Source organism: Ahaetulla prasina, chromosome 3, assembly GCF_028640845.1.
Source record: "Ahaetulla prasina isolate Xishuangbanna chromosome 3, ASM2864084v1, whole genome shotgun sequence".
Lineage (NCBI taxonomy): Eukaryota > Metazoa > Chordata > Lepidosauria > Squamata > Colubridae > Ahaetulla > Ahaetulla prasina.
Window position 1 is genome coordinate 3,802,994 of NC_080541.1, and position 23,282 is coordinate 3,826,275.

The 23,282-nt window shown below is 46.8% G+C and overlaps 1 protein-coding gene across 1 annotated transcript; it reads right to left on the reverse strand.

Annotated features, from left to right (window-relative positions):
- Window positions 1–5,639: 5,639 nt before the first annotated feature.
- Window positions 5,640–8,199, reverse strand: PSCA (prostate stem cell antigen). The gene is made up of 3 exons (XM_058174888.1): window positions 8,178–8,199; window positions 7,436–7,543; window positions 5,640–5,854 (listed from the first exon to the last, which is right to left on the reverse strand). Exons 1-3 carry the CDS (start codon window positions 8,197–8,199, stop codon window positions 5,640–5,642), a joined length of 345 nt encoding a protein of 114 aa, XP_058030871.1.
- Window positions 8,200–23,282: the final 15,083 nt, after the last annotated feature.

Genomic DNA, 23,282 nt, shown 5'->3' on the forward strand with positions numbered 1-23,282 from the left:
TGCGAAAAGTTTTGGGCATTTTCCGGTCTGCCGGTCTCAAAGTTAAACTGAACAAATGCCAGATCGGGGTTGAATCTGTGGAATTCCTGGGCTACCGGATAGACAGGGAAGGGATTCACCCCACTGAAAGCAAGGTACGGGCCATCAGGAAGGCCCCGGTTCCAAAGAACAAAACGGAGTTACAGGCATTCTTAGGTCTGGTCAACTTCTACGCGGTATTCTTAAGAAATAAGGCAACAGTAGCCGAGCCGCTGCATAAATTACTAGCAAAGACGGCTGCATGGTCTTGGGGAAAGGCGGAAGCTAGGGCATTCGAAGGGGTAAAGAATCTCCTATCGAGTGATAGCCTCCTTATCCAATACAATGGCACGCTGCCATTAATGTTAAGCTGCGATGCATCTCCCTATGGGGTGGGGGCTGTGCTCAGCCACAGGTTGCCAAATGGCACAGAAGCCCCTATTGCATATTACTCCCGAACCATGTCATCAACCGAAAGGAATTATAGCCAGCTTGATAAGGAAGCCTTGGCTATAGTCTCCGGAGTAAAGAAATTCCATGAATATGTATTTGGTCGTGATTTGAAATCATCACGGACCATAGACCTTGCTAGGCCTGTTGGCAGGCGATCGCCCAACGCCGTGGCACTTTCGCCCAGACTGACCCGATGGACTATCTTCCTGGCAGCGATTCTTACAAATTACTACACCGGCCAGGAAGGAATTAGGCATGCAGACGCCTGAGCAGATGCCCGTTACCAGAGACTATCAAGACCCCACTCCGGGACACCAGTTCTGCTAATTGACTCTTTGGACTCTGGCCCAGTCACATCCAAAGAGGTGGCTCGGGCTTCCTACAAGGACATTACAATAAGGACTGTAATTGCTTGGGTACAAAGAGGTTGGCCCGCTGCGCCCGGTGAGCGTTTTAAAGAGTTTGTAAAAACGTGGGAACTCTCAGCTCAAGGGGGGTGCCTGCTATGGGGGGATCGAGTGGTGATCCCGGAGAAATTGAGGGAAAAGGTATTGGGGCTCCTTCACGAAGGCCACCCAGGGATCGTGAGAATGAAGGGTCTAGCGAGAAGCTATGTGTGGTGGCCCTTAATGGACACGGAAATTGCTGAAAGGGTAGGGAAATGCCAGGCCTGCCAGGAGTCCAGACCGCTACCCCCAACGGCCCCGATTCGGGAATGGGAGAGACCCCAGGGCCCTTGGTCTAGGATCCATATCGATTTTGCCGGCCCCTTCCACGGCCAAACCTTTCTGGTAGTAGTCGATGCCTACTCCAAATGGCTGGAAATCATTCTCATGAGATCCATGACAGCCGAGGCCGTGATTTCAGTCCTACGGCACCTATTTGTAACCCACGGGTTGCCCGACACTTTAGTCTCCGATAACGGCCCGCAATTCACGGCAACCCAGTTTGAGGGGTACTTGGCAGAGGAGGGCATCCGACATGTCCTCTCGGCGCCTTTCCACCCTGCGACGAACGGCCTTGCAGAACGTTTCGTTCGGAGCGCAAAGGAAGCATTGTCCAGAATCAGGCCAGGCGATTGGCAAACAAAAATCGATACATTTCTAGCAGTCCAACACAGAACCCCCTGTGTCACAACTGGCCGCAGCCCGGCCGAGCTATTAATGGGTCGGAAGCTTAGGTGCCCACTAGACCGTTTAAACCCAAACTACACACCAGACGGTTACAAAGGGGCACACGGTAAAACAAGAGGGATGGCAGTAGGCGACTTAGTGTGGGCACACAACTACAGCGAGGGCCCGACCTGGTTAGCAGGAAAAATCCTAGAGATAACAGGACCAAAATCATATCTAGTGGAGATAGAGGATGGCCGGGTATGGAAGCGCCACATAGACCAAATAAGGAAACGCATAACCGGTAAATCAGAATCAGGCGAAACAGGCCCTGACTATGAAATGTTTGAATCCACAGCTGACTCAAACCCGGGGCAAACGCGGGACTTATCTGAGTTCCAGGAGGTCCAGCGACGCCAACCGGTTCCTCCTGAAAACAGCAGGGACGACTCTGCCAATAATCCAGGGCCGGATGGCCTAGAGGAGGAGCTGAGAGGAACAAACAGTCCCTCCGGTCAGCTCGACTCACTCCCAGAAAATGAATTGCGCAGGTCCGAAAGAGTCAGGAGACGCCCAGTCTACTTGCGTGATTACGTAGAAAAATAAGATGTTAATTCTATGTAAATGTTGGTAAAGTGCTCTCTGGGAGGAAAGGAGTGTAATGTATCTTTAAGAGTTTGGAGGGAAAACTGAGCGGGAAAAAGCACGTTGCTGATTGGACGAAGCCTCTGGCTAAACTGTATATAAAGAGAGGGTTTTCCCAGCCCGGGTTGCTGGGTTCACCATATAGTAAAGAGCTGTTGTCACTATCCTGGTCTCCTGCCTCGTTATTGCCCGAATCTAACAGGTGGCGTCATCAAAAGGAAGGGTGGGGCAGGAGCCCCACCCCACAGGATAGATAAGGAGCTTTGGGACTGCTCTCATTCCACGGGAAGCAAAAATTAGCTTGAACCATTTCAAAGAGAGCTGAAAGTCTTCCTCTGTGAGTCATTTGTTTGAACTTTGGCAGGCAGCTGCGATTTCTCTGCCAGGTCTGATAAGAGCCGTGAATCCACTGGCTGAAGGCCAGCTCGTGGATCCGAAGTGGGGAAGGAGACAGAACAGAGCGTAAGAGGTCGTGCATGCATGTGCGGGCATGGGAAGAGCGCAGTGGGGAAGCACATGCATGCATGGGGGGGCAGGGCGCGTGCGGGGACATTGCACTATGGGTGTGGGTATGCATGTGTGCAACACCCCCCCCATACGCTCCCCCCAGCTTTTGGCATGCGATGACAGAAAGGGTTGCCATCACTGCCCTAGGGGGTTGTGCAATGTTGTGAGCTCTGTGTCTTTGGCTATTGTTATGTGGTGGGTTAGTCCTCTTACATCCTAAAGGTCATGCCCTGTTTTTAGAATTGGGGTGGAGAAGGATGTAAAATTTAATCCCATGGCTGGAGGTGAAGTTGTTTTGTTTTGTGAATAGGCTGGCCCAGGATTTCTTAATGGGCATTTGCTGTAAAGAAAGACTGGGAGCAGCTTTCTGCTTCTAAGAACATGTTTCTCCATTTCTCCTTTGGGAGGAAATATAATATTCGACCTCTTTTAATATCCCCCAAAATATTTTACTCTTGTGGGGAGGGGGCAGTGATGAAATCATTTTTTTTTTAAACTACCGATTCTGTGGACGTGGCTTGGTGGGCAAGGCGTGGCTTGGTGGGCTCAGCAAGGGGAAGAATACTGCAAAATCCCCATTCCCTCCCCACTCCTGGGGGAAGGATATTGCAAAATCTCCATTCCCTCCCCACTCTGGGGCCAGCCAGAAGTGGAATTTGCTGGTTCTCTGAACTACTCAAAATTTCCGCTACTGGTTCTCCAGAACCTGTCAGAACCTGCTGGGATTTCACCCCTGGGCGGGTGTGTGTTTGTATGTGCTTGTTTTTGCCTGAAGTTGTTCTTCAAGAACTGAAGAAGTTTCTTGAATGAGAAGGGAAACCTCTTCATGGAAAAACCAAGAAAGTCCAGTTGCCTTTTGAAAAAAAGCACCTTTGGGACAAGCAAGGAGAAAGCCCTCTGCTCGGTTGGTTTTTCTGCCAACTCTTCTACCACAGTCTGCCGTTCGGAACTATCTTGTGGGTCATCTCAACCAGCCCCTGCCCCACCTCTTCCAACCTCTTTTCACATTCCCACCATTTAGACCGGGAGATGCCTTATGTCGTGTCCCACTCCTCCGCTGACGGCTGGGTCAGGGAAATCCGAATCAGGCTTGCCTCTGCAGCTCTGCCCAAAGTCCTAGCAAAGTCCTCAGAGCAGGCAGGAGACCAGAAAGTGACTTCAGCAAGATAAGTTCGACTTTGCCTGACTCAGAGACTGCCAGAAAGCAGATCCTTTATATAGGCCATGGGGTGTGGCTCCGTGACTCAGCACTCATTAAGGCCTGCCCCTCCCTTCCTTCTGTTGCCTCCGCCTATCCAGTCTTCTGATGCGAGGGTCTCCAATCAGCAACTGTTGGAAATAAACTTTCCTCAGGCTCACATGCTGTGGAGGAGCGGGAGGGGTCTAGCTGCTCCGTTTGCCTGAGCATGGAGCCAGGGCTGGGACCGGAGGTGCCCCTCCTCTTCAGCTTGTCTGGGCATGGAGCCAGGGCTGGGACCGGGAGGTGCCCCCTCCTCTTCAGCTTGTCTGGGCATGGAGCCAGGACTGGGGCCGGGAGGCATACATTCCTCCGTGTTCGGGAGCAGAATAAGAAGGCCCCGGCTGCTGTGAGAGCGGGCAAGACACAACACCTTAGGAACTTAAAACAACCATGTTCCACCAGATTTGCAGAAAAGGAAGGCAATGGGAGGGTGACGGAAACTCCAACATTGACCCAAAGGGATATCACTGGAGGAAAGGCAAGGAGACTGGAGTGGAGACCACTCAGCAGGCATGGTGAAAAGAGAAATAAACGTCTTGTGGGTACGTTGCAGAATTTCGAAGCTGCTGGCCTTCTGGAACAGTGTTTCTCAAACTTGACAGCTTGAAGACGTAAGGACTACAATTCCCCAGCCAGTTGAAGTCCATACTGCTGTGGCCTAGAGGTGGAGCTCTTGCCTCAGAATCAGAAGGTTGTGAGTTCAATCCTAGGTAGAGGCAGATGTAGGGTCTCCTGCTTGGGCAGGGAGGGTTGGACTAGATGACCTGCAAGGTCCCTTCCAACTCTGTTAATCTGTTAATGCATCTTAAATCTACCAAGGTTGAGAAACATTGTCCTGACCACATTATCACTAATGTTTGGTTTACAATTTCCTTCTGCATGCAAGGTAGCTCCAAATATATAGAATCTTTCTCTCTCTCTCTTCTATTGTATCTATGTATCTTATTATCTAAATTGTATCCTTATGATTTATACTGATATTGATTGTTTCCTGATTGCTTATTTGTACCCTATGACTATCATTCAGTGTTGTATCATTCAGTGTTAAATTTGTACCCTATGACTATCATTAAGTGTTGCAAGTGTTGTACCTTGATGAAGGTATCTTTTCTTTTATGTACACGGAGAGCGTATGCACCAAGACAAATTCCTTGTGTGTCCAATCACACTTGGCCAATAAAAAATTCTATTCTATTCTATTCTATTCTATTCTATTCTATTCTATTCTATTCTATTCTATTCTATTCTATTCTATTCCATTCCATTCCATTCCATTCCATTCTATATTTTATTATTCTATTCTATTATATTCTGTTCTGTTCTGTTCTGTTCTGCTCTGTTCTGTTCCATTCCATTCCATTCCATTCCATCTACTCTACTCTACTCTGCTCTGCTCTGCTCTGCTCTGCTCTGCTCTGCTCTGCTCTGCTCTAATTATCCTACCCTACCCTACCCTACCCTACCCTACCCTACCCTACCCTACCCTACCCTATATTCTCCCATGTCTTTAATAATAAACAATAAGCAATTGAATCCCATGGTTACTTTATAAGAGATCAATGCACTGAAGTCTTATTCAGTGGTTTTAAATGTAGCCTTGGGAGGAAATTTAGATTCTGCTTTTCTTTGCCTTAACTGCAAGCCTCGCCACCGCCATCTTCCCCTCACAGTACCCTGCTCAGAATCATGCAGGCTAAGCTGGTGAAAGCCACCATCGCCATCTGGGCACAGGTGGTTGGGGAGGCGGAGGTGTCATCAATGTTGCAGAGATCGGTGGAACAGCAGGAGATGTTCCTTTTGGCGATGGCGATGTCCTTGTTGTACACGGTGCACGATGAAGCGCATTCCTTCGAGATGACGTTGATAAACCCCAGCAGATCTGGAGAGAAGATTGACATGGTTGTTAAGGAGGCCCAGAACTAACCCAGGCTACCCCTCCGTCCTTATGGGGTGAGGCAGGGTGCCAGGCATTCTGGAGGATGGGCATTGACTACAGTAACTCCCTAGCAGGTAGAAAATGGGGCAGGGTTTGTAAATCCGGAAGAAGAAGAGATTTGAGATCTTCAAACTTTTACCCTACAGGATTCTCCTGCCAATAGGAGAGAATATTTGTAGCTCGGGGTTGGCTCCTTGGCGCTCTCTGAGCTTGGTGGTTTTCTTGCAGATGTTTCATGACCCAACTAGGGAACATCATCAGTGCTATTAGGAAGTGGGGTTTGTGAGGAGGAGGAGGAGGAGGAGGAGGTGGGGGAGGAGGTGGGGAGGGAGGACAACTATGAGGTCCTTTCTAAGCTTGGTGTTTTTCTTGAAGATGTTTTATGACCCAACTAGGGAACATCACCATTAGCAACAGGTTCTAGCAGATCTGGAGAGAAGATTGACATGGTTGTTAAAGAGGCCCAGAACTAACCCAGGCTACCCATCCGTCCTTATGGGGTGAGGCAGGGTGCCAGGCATTCTGGAGGATGGGCATTGACCACAGTAACTCCCTAGCAGGTAGAAAATGGTGCAGGGTTTGTAAATCCAGAAGAAGAAGAGGTTTGAGATCTTCAAACTTTTACCCTACAGGCTTCTCCTGCCAATAGGAGAGAATATTTGTAGCTTGGGGTTGAACTGTGGGCTCCTTGGCGCTCTCTGAGCTTGGTGGTTTTCTTGCAGATGTTTCATGACCCAACTAGGGAACATCATCAGTGCTATTAGGAAGTGGGGTTTGTGAAGAGGAGGAGGAGGAGGAGGAGGAGGAGGAGGAAGAGGAGATGGGGAGGGAGGACAACTATGGGGTCCTTTCTAAGCTTGGTGGTTTTCTTGCAGATGTTTTATGACCCAACTAGGGAACATCATCAGTGCTATTAGGAAGTGGGGTTTGTGAAGAGGAGGAGGAGGAGGAGGAGGAGGAGGAGGAGGAGGAGGAGGAGGAGGGGGAGGAGGTGGGAAGGGAGGACAACTATGGGGTCCTTTCTAAGCTTGGTGTTTTTCCAAAGCACCCGAAGGCCACACAAGGAATAATGGATGGAAACTGGACAAGGAGAGATTCAACCTAGAAATGAGGAGGAACTTTCTGACAGTGAGAACAATCAACCCATGGAACAGAAGTTGCCTTCAGAAGTTTTGGGAACTTCATTACTGGAGGCTTTCAAGAAGAGACTGGACTGCCATCTGTCAGAAATGGTATAGGGTCTCCTGCTTGAGGAGGGGGTTGGACTAGATGACCTACAAGGTCCCTTCCAACTCTGTTAATCTGAGAAAGAGAATGAAAGAGTGAGAAAGAAAGAAAGACAATGAGAAAGAGTGAGAAAGAGAGAAAGAGTGAGAAAGAGAGAAAGAAAGAGAATTAGAGAACGAGAATGAGAAAAAGAGTGAAAGAGGGAGAGAAAGAGTGAGAAAGAGAAAAAGAGAGAGAGGAAATGAGAATGAGCAACGGAGTGAAAGAGAGAGAGAGGGACTTTGCAGCTTGGCTTACTGATCACATCTGTTTTGCATGATTTTGTCTTGTCTTTGCAGAATACCGCTTTTTTGCAGTTGTCGGTTTTGAATTGGAGGCGGCAGGTGTAACACCAGAGCGAGCCACCTGGCAGGGCAGAGAGGAAAATTTTATTGGAAGGAGAAACAGGGAAGACAACATCCCCAGCTAAAAAAGTGGGAGGGGGCCTGCTCTCTGTCAATTAGCGGCCATTTCATTCTTAACCAGACAGGAACCAACAATGGGGATTTCAGAACTACGTCATCCACACAACCGCAATCTATTTCTGCTGGCGTTTCTTGCTATAGAAACGAGAAACGTGATGCCTTCCTTTCGTTTTAGCCAACAAACATCCCTCGACTTACGACTGACCGCCTTGGAACCCTTCCAAGTTAGGACGAAAAAAGGAACTTATGACCCGGATTCGAAGTTCCGACGGCTGGACTGTTCCTCTCACATGGTCACACAACTACATTTTGTGTGCTCAACAGCTACCCCGCATTTAAGGCTGCTTACAATGCCCCGTGGTCCTGGGAGTGCGGCTTACGACATTTTTGTTGGATAACTGGCGTTTAATTTCTCTTTTACAGCCCAAAACAGCCTGTAAGTCAGTGGTGGTCTTCAGCCGGTTCAGACTAGTTTGGGTGAACCAGTAGTGGCTAACTGCGGGTGGGCCTGCCCACCTTCCCTGGTGCTATGCCGTCCTATTTAACCATGTTTTGTAAGCTGTGTGCATGCGTACAAGCCGTGTGCCCGAGCAACATGCCTACGCGGAAGGCCACGTGCATGCACAGAAGGCTCTCGCACGCTCATATTTCCGGTGCGCGGCAAACTGGTGGTAAAATGATGTCAAACCCACCTCCGTTGTAAGTGAACCGTGGGCTCCTTTAACAACCACTGTGGCGAGAAAGGTCATAAAACAGGACAAAGGTCACCGAACCATGGTTTTGCTTAGCGACAGAAATTTTGGGCTCTGTTCGGGTCCCAGGTCAAGGACTTTATCTGGTTTTTGGCAAGACGGGGGGGGGCCTTAAAGCCACAGAGTTTGGAAGAGGCGTAGAGGTCATTTAGCTCAATGCGGGAGTCTACTAGATCAAAGTTGCCCAACCTCTTCTGGCTTTGTGGACCGTCGGGAGTGGGGGAAAGAGGCGATGGTTCTGTGGGAAGCTACCCCTCCCCTCCTAGACGAATGAAATATTTTGAGGAATATTAAAAAGGGCAGATTATTATATTTCCCCAAAGGGAGAAACAGAGAAACATGTTTTTCCAGACAGAAAGAAGGCCCCCACCTTTCTTAATAGCCCTCACCAGATGTCAGCATTTGAGATAAAGAGCTTATTGAAAGAAGCTAAGTATCTAGGTAGCTTTAAGGTAAAGGTTCCCCTCGCACATACGTGCTAGTCGTTGCCGACTTTAGGGGGTGGTGCTCATCTCTGTTTCAAAGCTGAAGAGCCAGCACTGTCCGAAGACGTCTCCGTGGTCATGTGGCCGGCATGACTCAACGCCAAAGGCGCACAGAACGCTGTTACCTTCCCACCAAAGGTGGTCCCTATTTTTTCTACTTGCATTTTTACGTGTTTTCGAAATGCTAGGTTGGCAGAAGCTGGGACAAGTAACGGGAGCTCACCCCGTTACAAGGCAGCACTAGGATTCGAACCACTGAGCTGCCGACCTTTCGATCGACAAGCTCAACGTCCTAACTCCTGAGCCACTTTATTCATAAGCAAATAGCCCAAAACAGGACAAAGCCATTAAGCCATAATAGGAACTGCCCACAGAACACAAGCCTATTCATTGCATCATCTCACAGCAGCCCAAACTTCAACCAAATTTAGCTCAGAAAAACAGGACCCCCACATGGCCCCATGGGAATCTGACAACAGCCAATAGAATGCAGGCTCTTGCCCAGGAACAGGAAGCTCAAGTGCAAAGCCCAAGAGAAGGTATAACCCTCTCCCCCCACTTCCAGCTCCATGTGGTCAGCTGCTCAGAACCATCATTTAATGCTGCATCATTAAACCATCTTTCCAATCAGCCTCCATGTTTCCAGTGTCTTTCTCCCAGCTTGGAACTCAACCAGATGGATATTGCTTCCCACAGTTCCGTACGAGTGGTGGGCACACGCACCCACCACTCGCACAAATGGAGCACACGTGTGCTCGCCCGCTGTTCACACAAGTGAGGATATGCGTGTGCTTGCCCGCCACTTCTGTGGCCTGTTTCCAAATGGTTCAAGGTCCGGTAGTGGACCACGGCCCGTGGGGTTGTGTACTCCTGTACTAAATTATCTCTGACAAACAGTCACCCCAACTTTTATTTTTTATCAAAAGAGAGAGCGCGAGAGAAAAGAAATAGCATGGCACGGAAAGATCACATTTCACATGCTGTGAAAGTGCTTTTTAAAGATCTACAAACAGGGTAGTCCTTGACTTATGACCGCAATTGAGCCCGATGTTTCGGTTGCTGAGTGAGACATGTGTGAAGTGAATTTTGCCCCGTTTTACGAAAGGGGAATCACAGGACCCCGGGACACGGCGACGGTCACAAATAGGAGTCGGTTGCCAAGAGTCTGACCACGGGGGAGGCTGCAATGGTCATAACTGTGAGACGTGGCCGCAAATCACTTTTTTTTGGTGCTGTAGTAACTTTGAACTGTCACTAAAGGAACGGTTGTAAGTCAAGGACTGTTTTGTATAGGTGGTGAACTCAGCTGGTGGCACTTGATGGCCAGAGGGTGGGAAAAATATAAGAATTTTAAAAAAAGCACCCTAATTATTACGGAAAACAAAATTTTAAGAGCAGATTACAATGCGATCAAGGAAGATAAGTGTCCGGCTCTTAATGGTCACTTCAGGCTACTGTGGGTAAGGCTCCCTAGTGCTGCCTTCACCCCTAAGGCATTTTTTTTTTGGTCTGCTTGGCAGGAAAAACAGGATTCCTGGCTTTTGCAGAGGCATCTGTGGGCATCGTACCTGAGTAATACCTCTCGTTGAGTGATGACTCAGGTTTGGCAGGCGAAGAGCAGGCCCAGCCTGGGGGTGGAGTTAAGTGAGTCACCAGCCCAGAGCCATTACGTCCCCACAAAGGGTTTAAACCCAACCCTTCTTAAATCCCTTTGACCGATAGTTGACTGGAGTCTTGGGTAATAGGCCTAAGGAATAAATCAGTTTAACTGGAATTGAATGTCTGGTCCTGATTCTTTGATCCCGATAGTTTTTTTTTTAAAAAACCAGGCTCCTAAGAAACACAGATTGAACATTCCCTAGATAGAGCACTGATTTTTTTCTCCCTTTCCTTTCCTTTCCTTTCCTTTCCTTTCCTTTCCTTTCCTTTCCTTTCCTTTCCTTTCCTTTCCTTTCCTTCCCTTCCCTTCCCTTCCCTTCCCTTCTTTCCTTCCCTTTCCTTTCCTTTCCTTTCCTTTCATTCCTTTCATTCCTTCCTTCCTTCCTTCCTTCCTTCCTTCCTTCCTTCCTTCCTTCCTTCCTTCCTTCCTTCCTTCCTTCCTTTCCTTCCCTTTCCTTTCCTTTCCTTTCCTTTCTTTTCCTTTCATTCCTTTCATTCCTTCCCTTCCCTTCCTTCCTTCCTTCCTTCCTTTCATTCATTTCATCCCTTCCTTCCTTCCTTTCCTTCCTTCTTTCCTTCCTTCCTTTCCTTCCTTTCCTTTCCTTTCCTTTCATTCCTTTCATTCCTTCCTTCCTTCCTTCCTTCCTTCCTTCCTTTCCTTTCCTTTCCTTTCCTTCCTTTCCTTTCCTTTCCTTTCCTGCCCTTCCTTCCTTCCTTCTTCCTTCCTTCCTTCCTTCTTTCCTTCCCTTTCCTTTCCTTTCTTTTCCTTTCCTTTCATTCCTTTCATTCCTTCCTTCCTTCTTTCCTTTCCTTTCCTTTCTTTTCCTTTCCTTCCTTCCTTTCCTTTCCTTTCCTTTCCTTTCCTTTCCTTTCCTTCCCTCCTTCCTTTTCTCCTTTCATTCCTTCCTTCCTTCCTTCCTTCCTTCCTTCCTTCCTTCCTTCCTTCCTTCCTTTCATACATTTCATCCCTTCCTTCCTTCCTTCCTTCCTTCCTTCCTTCCTTCCTTTCCTTTCCTTTCCTTTCGTTCATTTCATCCCTTCCCTTCCCTTCCCTTCCCTTCCCTTCCCTTCCCTTCCTTTCCTTTCCCCTCTCCTCTCTCCACCATTTCACTTTGTTTCATTTCATTTCATTTCCTCCTTCCTTCCTTCCTCTTCCCTCCCCCTCTCCTCTGCTCCTCCCCGTCCAAAATGAGCCCAAGGCGCACATGAGGACCAGGTAGGAGGGCTCTGGTGAAACCAAATTTGCTAGGAAATGCATTGCTGAAATGGAAGACAGATCAATTATTAGAAGACTCACTTGGCTGTATAAGGAGGACACCAGTCAGCAGGAGAATCAGAAGGGCTTTCATTATTAGTGGCTGAATCTCTTCTGCAGAGAACGGGACATCGTCTCTCCACCTTGCTTGGCCGGCTCTGAAAAGTAACTGTTGAACCACATTGGAAGATCTACCTAGGTTTCAGAGGGGCTTCTTCCCATCTCACTCCCTAGGATTTATGTGACACCACTGGTCTTCCTTTTCTAGGATATTTACCGATGCTTGATTGACCTTGTCTGAAATCTCAGAGCTTTTAGGCAAGGTCTAACTTAGCAGAACTAAGGAACTAAAAGGCAGACTTTTCCCTCCTCAAAACAGGAGGGGTGGAATTTCTCCAGCTGGTCTCTTAAGATGACACATTCCCTTTCTCTGTCAAACCCACTCTGTCATCTTCATGTTAACTTAGTCCATTAATCTCAACTCGCGCAGCTCAACTCATGCCTCTCTGAATTCAATAAATGTTACGGTGAGGTGGGAGAAGACCTGAGGACATCCACGACTGGAAGTATTTTTTTTCCCCCCAATCAATTTTACCTCAGAAATCTCAACAAAGGAAAAGCCCATAGCAGGGGTCTCCAACCTTGGCAACTTGAAGACTTGTGGACTTTAACTCCCAGAGTTAAAGTCCACAAGTCTTCAAGTTACCAAGGTTGGAGACCCCTAGCCCATAGGGTTTCTGTTATTGCGGTTCCGTCAGGAAATAACTCACAAATCAAAAAGTCAGGAACACTTAGTCCCAGGTTCAGACTCTTAGGTGGGGCTTCTGCTCAAGGATTAACAGAAGTTGAGAACTTGGTCCCCTTCTAGATTTTGTTGACGGACAGCTCTTAGCAGATCTAGCTAGTATGGCCGGAGGAAAGAATGCTGGGTTAGGTGTCTCCACAACTGGTTCCCCATCCTTGATCTTAAGCAAGATGCTGACTTCCAAATGGTGGGATCCATCCGCAAAAGTAGCCAGTTCTTCAAAGCTTTGATAGAGGGTCTTCCAGCTGAAGAAATGCATAACTCATTTCAAAGCTTTCCATATTTATTGCGATACAACAAAACACTGGAATCCTGATATAAGTATTCCAGGCAAATTGTCTACAGGTGGGATGGGATCCAAACATCTAAAGATGTTCTCAGCTGTTTCACTCACTGGGGGACACAGAACAGAAATAAGGAAGTTCTAGTAGAAGCTGGGGGTTCTGCTGGATGCTTTCTGCTATCTAGATCCGTTAACTGGAAAGACAAGGAATTCTACCCGGGACTACGAGATGGAAATCCATAAATAAACCATGGACAATTCTGCGACACTTACTGAACATTCATTGGATGTTTGGAGAGACTTGTAGGGGAAGATTTCTTGAACTTTGACCCCACCAGCTTTCTGACATCAAGGCTGGGTGAAGCATCACAAAAGCTACTTCTTGGATCATCCACTTTCTGGACACATGTAGGAAAGAGTTGATGGCAAAGCAAGGAGACCTTCCCATCAGAGGTGGTGTTCAGGCAGTTTTGACCGGTTCTGGCAAACTGGTAGCGGAAATTTTGAGCAGCTCAGAGAACTGGCAAATACCACCTCTGGTTGGCCGCTTCCCTCCCAAGAGTCCTCATGCGCCCCGTTTTGGCTCCCAGGGAACTGCAGGGAGGCCTAGCCTGTAAGGATGGGGCACCCAATTGATCTATTCGCTGCCTCCCAGCCTCCCGGCTCATCGGCTGGGTCTTCTTTTGTTGTCCTGCACAGGAGAAAGGAGCTGGAAAGTAGGTTAGTGGGAGGGGGGAGGGAATGGGGATTTTGCAGTATCCTTCCTCCAGGAGTGGGGTGGGAATGGGGATTTTGCAGTGTCCTTCCTCCAGGAGTGGGGTGGGAATGGGGATTTTGCAGTATCCTTCCCCCAGGAGTGGGGAGGGAATGGGGATTTTGCAGTATCCTTCCTCCAGGAGTGGGGTGGAAATGGGGATTTTTCAGTATCCTTCCCCCAGGAGTGGGGAGGGAATGGGGATTTTGCAGTATTCTTCCCTCTGGAGTGGGGTGGGAATGGGGATTTTGCAGTATCCTTCCTCCAGGAGTGGGGTGGGAATGGGGATTTTGCAGTATCCTTCCCCCAGGAGTGGGGAGGGAATGGGGATTTTGCAGTATGCTTACCCCTAGAGTGGGGTGGGAATGGGGATTTTGCAGTATCCTTCCTCCAGGAGTGGGGTGGGAATGGGGATTTTGCAGTATCCTTCCCTCTGGAGTGGGGTGGGAATGGGGATTTTGCAGTATCCACTTTCAAGAGCTCTTTGGTTTGGAAAATTTGATCAGGGCTGAAATCCCAGCAGGTTCTGGAGAACCGGTAGCGGAAATTTTGAGTAGTTGGGAGAACCGGCAAATGCCACCTCTGGCTGGCCCCAGAGTGGGGTGGGAATGGAGATTTTGCAATATCCTTCCCCCAGGAGTGGGGAGGAAATGGGGATTTTGCAGTATCCCTCCCCTGCCATGCCCACGAAGCCACACCCACAGAACTGGGAGTAAAAAAAAATCGAATTTCACCCCTGCTTTTGATCTTCCAAAGAAGGATGCTGCCCCGTTTAATTGCAGGCATGAACAAAAAATGTTTTTAAGAGCCAAACCTGCAGTATTGATACTCATCCAAAAGGGGGCGCTGTTGCACTTCCGTTCACAACAGGGATTTTCCCTGGTCAACCCAACATTTTAAGTCAAGGCTACTGAACGCATCAGAAAGGCGTTTGACATTCCCCCACCTCGCCTTTTTTTGTCATTTTGCTAAGGAGCTCCCCCTTTTTTCCCCTTGGTGGAAAAGAAAGCAAGAGGGAATCGTAGGCAGAGCTCCTCAAAACGTCTCCTGGCTTTTCCTTGGAGGAATTTGGTGATGAGGCTACCTTGTGTGGAAAGAGCTGAGGTGAGAATCAGGCCAAGGCAGAATGCACAAGAGCACAACGTTTGCCACTCTCTCTGTTTGCACAACACACGTTCATTATAGGTCTAAAAAAACCACATTTTTTTACTTGTTTAGATATGCATACGTCCTGTGTTTAATGTAATATTACGGAACGTCAACAAAATGTTAATAAGAGAATATCTAGACTATCTAGAATAGAATATCTAGACTAGAGTAGAGTAGAATAGAGTAGAACAGAACAGAACAGAACAGAACAGAACAGAATAGAATAGAATAGAATAGAATAGGAATAGAATAAATGGAAGGGACCTTTGTGGGTCATCTCGTCCAATCCCCTGCCCAAACAGGAGACCCTACACCATTTCTGACAGATGGCAGCCCAGTTTCTTCTTGAAAGCCTCCAGTGATGAAGCTCCCACAACTTCCGAAGGCAACTTCTGTTCCATGGGTCGATTGCTCTCACTGTCAGGAAATTCCTCCTTATTTCCAGGTTGAATCTCTCCTTGGTCAGTTTCCATCCATGATTCCTTGTCTGGCCTTCAGGTGATTTGGAAAATAGCTTGACCCCCTTCCTCCTCTCTGTGGCAGCCCCTCAAATATTGGAACACTGCTATCATGTCTCCCCTGGTCCTTCTTTTCATTAAACTAGCCATGCCCAGTTCCTGCAACCGTTCTTCATATGTTTTAGCCTCCAGCCCCCTAATCATCTTGGTTGCTCTTCTCTGCACTCTTTCTAGAGTCTCCACATCTTTTTTACAGTGTGGTGACCAAAACTGGATGCAGTACTCTAAGTGTGGTCTTACTAAGGCTTTATAGAGTGGTATTAGTACCTCACTTGATCTTGATTGTATCCCTCTGTTAATGCAGTTTAGGATTGTGTTGGCTTTTTTGACTGCCACTGCACACTGTTGGCTCGTACTTAATTGGTTGTCCACTAAAACTCCCTCACTGGGTTTCATCCAGTCTATATGTGACCTTCTAACAAGCCCAGTCAATGGGAAATCCAGATTAACTTAACAACCATTTTACTAACATAACAACCGCAGTGATTCACTTTGCGGCTGTGGCAAGAAAGGCTGTAAAATGGGGCAAAACTCACATAGCCTTGCTTGGCAACAGAACAGAACTTGGGAGCTTCGTCACTGGAAGCTTTCAAGAAGAGACTGGGTTGCCATCTGTCAGAAATCATGCAGGGTCTCTTGCTTGGGCAGGGGGTTTGACTAGATGACTTTCCAGGGTCTTGTTGTGCCTTGTCCTCCCTCCTCTCCTCAGCCGGACCCCTCCCTCCTCCTGCTGGGCCTGCTATCCGATTTAGAGTCTGATAATGAAGAGGAACGGCCTGGCATTCCTCCAGCCCCCAGCCCTGGCACCATACCCGGACAGAATGTCAGCAATGAACAAACAAACCTCACTCCTACAGCGTGTGAGCACGAAGCCAGCCACGTGCTAGAATTGCCGGCAGCAGATTAGGAGGATGGAAAGTCACAGTGGACAGATCCCCGCTTCCGGAGAATGGAGAGGCGACGTCAGCAAAAGGAAGGGAGGGGCAGGCCTGGATAAGTGCTGAGTCATGAAGCCATACCCCATGGCCTATATAAAGGATCTGCTTTTTGTCAATCCTTGAGTCAAGCAAAGTCTCATCTGGTTTGCTGAAGTCACACCTTGGATTCCTGCCTGCCCTGAGAACTCTGAAAAGAATTTGGCAAAGCTGCAGAGGCTTCGCGGCCACACTTGGTACAGACTTCCCAGACCTGGCTGTCGGAGGGGGAGGGGGACACAACAGATCTGTTATTCTGTTGTTTAGAAGTTTTGGGCTCAATTGTGGTCGTAACTTGAGGACTACCTGAAATTTGAGGAAATCTTGAGCTCCAGAAAAGAGAATTGGATGAGAAAAGAGATGACAAGGCCAAAAGTTATCCCTTTGAGATTAAAAAAGGAAACAAGTAGAAAATGTACTTTTCCCCTGCGAAAAAAAAGATTATCTTGTTTCTCTTAGTTCTCTCAATTATCACCTCACCCATAACTACTATAAAACATGTCTCATTTGTTTTTAAAATCGACTTTATTCCCTACTGAAGAGAAAAGGATTTTTTTTACCCATATGTTTCTTTCACCTTAACAGGTATGCTGCTCGGATGGGCGCTGAGGTGTCATATAAAAATGAGGATAGATGGCTGGTGTCATGCGTTGTGCTTTGAACAGCAGGCACTAAACAAACCTTTCTCTCTCGATTATCAATTTTGTACTGACAAGAAAATCACAAGAGCTTTCATTGTCTTCTAGCGAATCTTAACACCACTCTATAAAGCCTTAGTAAGGCCACACCTAGAATGCTGCTTCCAGTTTTGGTCACCACACTATAAAAAAAAACAACCAAGAGGATTAGGGGCTTGGAGGCTAAAAGATACAATGAATGGTTGCAGGAACTGGGCCTGGCTAGTCTAGTGAAGAGAAGGACCAGGGGAGACAGGATAGCATCTTCCAATATTTGAGGGGCTGCCACAGAGAGGAGGAAGGGGGTCAAGCTATTCTCCAAAGCACCTGAAGGCCAGACAAGGAATAATGGATGGAAATTGACCAAGGAGAGATTCAACCTGGAAATAAGGAGGAATTTTCTGAGAGTGAGAACCATCAACTGATAGAACAGAAGTTGCCTTCGGAAGTTGTGGGAGCTTCATCACTTGAGACTTTAAAGAAAAGATTGGACTGCCATTTGTTAGAAATGGTGTAGGGTCTCCTAATTGAGTGGGGGGTTGGACTAGATGACCTATAAAGTCCCTTCCAACTCTGTTAATTTGTTATCTGTTAACTCAATAACGTCTTAATATAACAGAATAAGAGAATTGGAAGGGACCTTGGAGACAGGATAGCATCTTCCAATATTTGAGGGGCTGCCATAGAGAGGAGGGGGTCAAGCTGTTTTTCAAAGCAGCTGAAGGCCAGACAAGGAACAATGGAAACTGAACAAGGAGAGATTCAATCTGGAAATAAGGAGAAATTTTCTGACAGTGAGAACAATCAACCAGTGGACTGGCTTGCCTTCAGAAGTTGTGGGAGCGCCATCACTGGAGGCTTTCATGAAGGTACCAGGCAGCCATTTTTCTATAATGGCCCAGAGTCATTCGGCTCTGTTTCAAGCCCAAACCTAAGAGATGTTTCACTACATAGACAGACACAAAAAGGATGAAGGGGTGCAGATTTTATTTTCCGAAGTAGAACTTGGAATACAAAACATACAATCTGGTTGGAAGGGACCTTGGAGGTCTTCTAGTCCAGGGGTCTCCAACGTTGGCAACTTTAAGACTTGTGGACTTCAACCTCAGCTTTGCTGGCTGAGGGATTCTGGGAGTTGAAGTCCACAAGTCTCAAAGTTGCCAAGGTTGGAGACCCCTGTTCTAAAGCTTTGCTGGCTGAGGAATTCTGGGAGTTGAAGTCCACAAGTCTTAAAGTTGCCAAGGTTGGAGACCCCTGTTCTAGTCCAACTCACAGCTCAAGCAAGAGAGTCTATGCCATTCCGGGCAAATGGTAATAAATATTTTGCCTTTTACTCTTAAATGAATTCATTCAGTTCCCCATTTTGTTCTACAGAGCCTATCCCATCATTTTCCTGAAGAGTGTTTTGTTTCTCTTAGTTCTCTCAATTAGAACCCCATCAACAGCTGGATAGTTTCATGAAAAGGACAAGGAGGGGAGACATCTTCTAACATCTATGGGGTTGACACAATACAGTATATTCAATACAATAATAAGAATAACAAGAGTTGGGGGGGACTTTGGAGGTCTTCTAGTTCAACCCCTGATCAGGCAGGATACTTGATACAGTACCATTTCAGACAGATAGTTGTCCAATCTCTTCTTAAAAATCTCCAATAATGGAGTACCTACAACTTCTGGGGGCAAGTTGTTCCATGGATGAATTGTTCTCACAGTCAGCAAATTTCTCCTTAGTTCTAGGTTGCTTCTCTCCTTGGTTAGTTTCCATCCATTGCTTCTTGTCCTGCCCTCAGGTGCTTTGGAGAATAGCTTGACCCCCTCTTCTTTGTGGCAGCCCCTTAGTTATTGGAAGACTGCTATCATGCCATCGCTAGTCCTTCTAGACTGGCATACCCAATTTCTGCAACTTTCTTTTGGGAACAAGACCTCTAATCACTTTTGTTGCTCTTTTCTGCACTCTAGATTCTCAACATCTTTTTTTTATATCATGGAAACCAGAACTGGATGTATTACATTTTATATAGTTAGGATATATACACCACGTGTGGCCTTACCAAGGCATTATAAAGTGGTATTAATTAAAAAGGGACGTGGTGGCTTAGTGGGTAAAACACTGAGCTTGTCGATCACAAGGTCAGCAGTTCAGCGGTTCGAATCCCTAGTGCCGCGTAATGGGGTGAGCTCCTGTGACTTGTCCCAGCTTCTGCTAACCTAGCAGTTTCGAAAGCACATAAAAATGCAAGTAGAAAAACAGGGACCACCTTTGGTGGGAAGGGAACAGCTTTCCGTGCGCCTTTGGTGTTGAGTCATGCCGGTCACATGACCACGGAGACGTCTTCAGACAGCGCTGGCTCTTCGGGTTTGAAACGGAGAGTTGGGAACGACTAGCACATATGTGTGAGAGGAACCTTTATCTTTACCTTATAAATTAACACTTTGTGTGATCTTGATTCTATCCCTCAGTTAATGCAGCCTGGGACTACGTTGGCTTTTTAACAGAACAAAAGGACAGTAGAGAGAGTCAATCTATTTTCCAAAGCTTCTCCTGAAGGCAGGAGAAGAGTAAGAGGTGGAAAATCATCAAGGATGCAAACTAATCAAGGAGAGAACCAATCTAGAACTGACAGTGAGACAATTAACTGTCAGTGGAACGGCTTGCCTTCAGAAGCTGTGGGTGCTCCATCGTTGGAGGTTTTTAAGAAGAGATTGGACAACCATTTGTCTGAGATGGGATAGGACAGTGATGATGCCAGAGCTCTGGAAACCAAAAATGGATTGAAAAATTCCCAGAAAATGGTCCAAAAAATGGCCTGAAAACAGCAAGGAAACAGCCTGTTTTGGGGGGGCATTTTTTGGGCCATTTTCAGAGCGTTTTCCAGTGCGCCGGTGCCCACAAAGACCAGCTAGCCAGAAATCAGAAGAGTAGCTGGGGATGGCTCATGCCCACAGAGAGGGCTCTGCGTGCCATCTCTGGCCTGTGTGCCTTAAGTTCACTATCATGGGTATAGGATCTCCTGCTAGATCAAGGGGTTGGACTAGAAAACCTCCAAGGTACCTGTTCTGACCCCCCTCGCCTCCATCCAAGCGATGGCTTAATTAGCCGGCACTATCAGCGCTGGCAGCAAAATAGCGAGCGTCTGCCAGGTGTCTCTGTTACCTCCCTTGACGCCGATGAGTCACCCAGGAACAAACAGTACTTCAGCTCTTAGTTAAGCAGTTAATTTGCCTGCTACAAAGAGGCACAGCAGCTCTTGCTGCCTTTATATCCTGTGGGGTGTGGCTCCATGACTCAGCACTTCCTAGGCCTGCCCCACCCCTGCTTCTGTTGTTCCCGCCTCTCCTGCCTACGAAACCTAGGGTCCAGCCAGGCCTGATTGCCATCAGCCGGGTCTGGAGGCGTGGCCTGGGGGGGGAAGAGTCAGGGGATGGAGGCCTCGTTATCTCTTCCACCTGGCCTGCCTCTGGCTCCTGGAGCTGAGCCAGGGAAGCCAGTGCTCCCGAGGTAAGTCCTGACGGCCCTTCCCCCTTACTTTCCAAGTCACTTTCTGGCAGGAGGCCCGGCTCGGGGGGGCACAGACACAACAGTACCTTTCCAACTATGCCATTCTGTTATTCCGAATGCTCATGTTTTCATCGTGGATTGATTTTAAGAATTAGTTCAGAAAGCAGCATTTTGGTGTGGAAAGTTAGTTTCTGCAACCACCGTTATGGAAGCTGACTTGATTGTGAGAAAGGGGCCAAAAGCTCCAGGGATAGAAACAGCAAGGTGCAGTGAAGCATCTCGGCTAAACTCAACCTGGAGCAGGAAACTCCTAAAACTTAATTGACTGAGAGTGAAGGGGCAAAACAGCCTCCTTGCATTTAACTTGCCTTCAGTCAAACAAGATAAGCATTGTCAGATTGGACGCACACAATGTGCTAAGCCTTAAAATCAGGAGGGAACACACACACAGCCCACGCCGTTGCTGGGCTGACAAAATAGGCCAGTCTTATTTCGGCTTAAAGCAAGGTTTCCCAACCTTGGCAACTTTAAGGTAGGCGGACTTCAACTCCCAGAATTCCCCAGCCAATATGGAGATTGGGGTGGGGGGGAGCATAGAAGAATACAATTCGGAGGGACCTTGGTGGTTTTATAGTCTACCCCCTGCTCAAGCAAGAGATCTTGTAAGAAGACCTGAGCTAAAACAGATCAAATGGCCTCCTAGATCAGGGGTCTCCAAGCTTGGCAACTTGAAGACTTGTGGATTTCAACTCCCAGAATTCCTCAGCCAGCTTTGCTGGCTGGCTGAGGAACTCTGGGAGTTGAAGTCCGCAAGTTCTTCAAGTTGCCAAGCTTGGAGACCCCTGTCCTAGATTAGCATGTTGGTTTTTCATGCTGGCCAAAATGAGACTGCACGTATTTGTTTTACTTGGCTGGTCTTCTCCAGCTAATCTTCTCAATGTGTCTAAACGTTTGCATGCAACTCTGTGTGTCAAATGACCAAAAAGCAATGGATGGAAAAAAGAAGAAATGGATGGAAACTATCCATCCAACCAACTAGAATAGAATAGAATTTTTATTGGCCAAGTGTGATTGGACACACAAGGAATTTGTCTTGGTGCATAAGCTCTCAGTGTACATAAAAGAAAAGATACGTTCATCAAGAATCATAGGGTACAACACAGAATAGAATAGAATAGAATAGAATAGAATAGAATAGAATAGAATAGAATAGAATTTTTATTGGCCAAGTGTGATTGGACACACAAGGAATTTGTCTTGGTGCATATGCTCTCAGTGTACATAAAAGAAAAGATACCTTCATCAAGAATCATAGGGTACAACACAGAATAGAATAGAATAGAATAGAATAGAATAGAATAGAATAGAATTTTTATTGGCCAAGTGTGATTGGACACACAAGGAATTTGTCTTGGTGCAGATGCTCTCAGTGTACATAAAAGGAATAGAATAGAATAGAATAGAATAGAATAGAATAGAATAGAATAGAATAGAATAGAATAGAATAGAATAGAATTCTTTATTGGCCAAGTGTGATTGGACACACAAGGAATTTGTCTTGGTGCATAAGCTCTCAGTGGACATAAAAGGAATAGAATAGAATAGAATAGAATAGAATAGAATAGAATAGAATAGAATAGAATAGAATAGAATAGAATAGAATAGAATAGAATAGAATAGAATAGAATAGAATTTTTATTGGCCAAGTGTGATTGGACACACAAGGAATTTGTCTTGGTGCATATGCTCTCAGTGGACATAAAAGGAATAGAATAGAATAGAATAGAATAGAATAGAATAGAATAGAATAGAATAGAATAGAATAGAATAGAATTCTTTATTGGCCAAGTGTGATTGGACACACAAGGAATTTTTCTTGGTGCATATGCTCTCAGTGTACCTAAAAGAAAAGATACCCATCAAGAATCATAAGGTGCAACACTTAATGATAGTCATAGGGTACAAATAAGCATTCGAGGAGAGAAGCAACTGAGAACTGAGGAATAGCTTTCTAACAGTGAAAACAAATGAATGGCTTGCCTCCAGAAATGGTGAGTGCTCCAACACTGGAGGTTTTCAAGAAGAGATCGGGGCAAACCTTCTGTCTGTAATGGGGTAGGGTCTCCTGCTTAAGCAGGGGGTTGGACTAGAAGACCTCCAAGGCCCCTTCCAACTCTGTTATTCTGTAATGTCGAAAGTTGAATTCTCCGTGCCAAAGTTGGAATAGCCGCAACTTCTTTGAGAAGTTGGTAAGATTTACCTGAGATTGGACAACGTAAGAGATCTATCAGAGACAAGGCACTGTCTCTGTATTTCAGAAGAATCCTGTCCAGAAAGTCACAGGATAACTGGATTAATGGCTTGGTGGTGAATACTGAACACTGGGTCCCAGACCAGTGGTGGGTTGCCAATTTTTTTTACTACCGGTTCTGTGGCTTGGTGGGCGTGGCAGGGGAAGGATACTGTAAAATCTCCATTCCCTTCCCAATCCAGGTCACGGATACTGTAAAATCTCCATTCCCACCCCACTCCAGGGGAAGGTTACTGCAAAAATTCCCATTTCCTCTCGATCAGCTGGGACTCCGGAGGCAGAGAATAGATAGGGGCGGGGCCAGTCAGGATTTTTACTACCGGTTGTCTGAACTACTCAAAATTTCTGCTACTGGTTCTCCAGAACTGGTCAGAACTTGCTGAAACCCACTTCTGTCCCAGACCCATTTTATAATTTCTTTAGAAGTTCTCCCTGAGGTGGTTCAACGAAAGTAGAAAAGAAATGACCCGAGAGAGAACCCTCAATTAATCTGAAATCCGTGGGAGCAGTAAACCTTATAATTTGATCCCAAAATGGCGAAAACGGCTCCATTTTC

What these genes read in the sequence shown, in the direction of transcription:
- PSCA (XM_058174888.1), bottom strand. Translation starts at nt 8,199, where the DNA reads ATGTTGCTCGGGCACACGGCTT. An exon ending in GTTGCTCGGGCACACGGCTT is followed by an intron (nt 7,544 to 8,177) that starts GTACGCATGCAC and finishes CTGCCCTGCCAG; the next exon opens with GTGGCTCGCTCTGGTGTTAC. An exon ending in ATGCAAAACAGATGTGATCA is followed by an intron (nt 5,855 to 7,435) that starts GTAAGCCAAGCT and finishes TCTTCTCTCCAG; the next exon opens with ATCTGCTGGGGTTTATCAAC.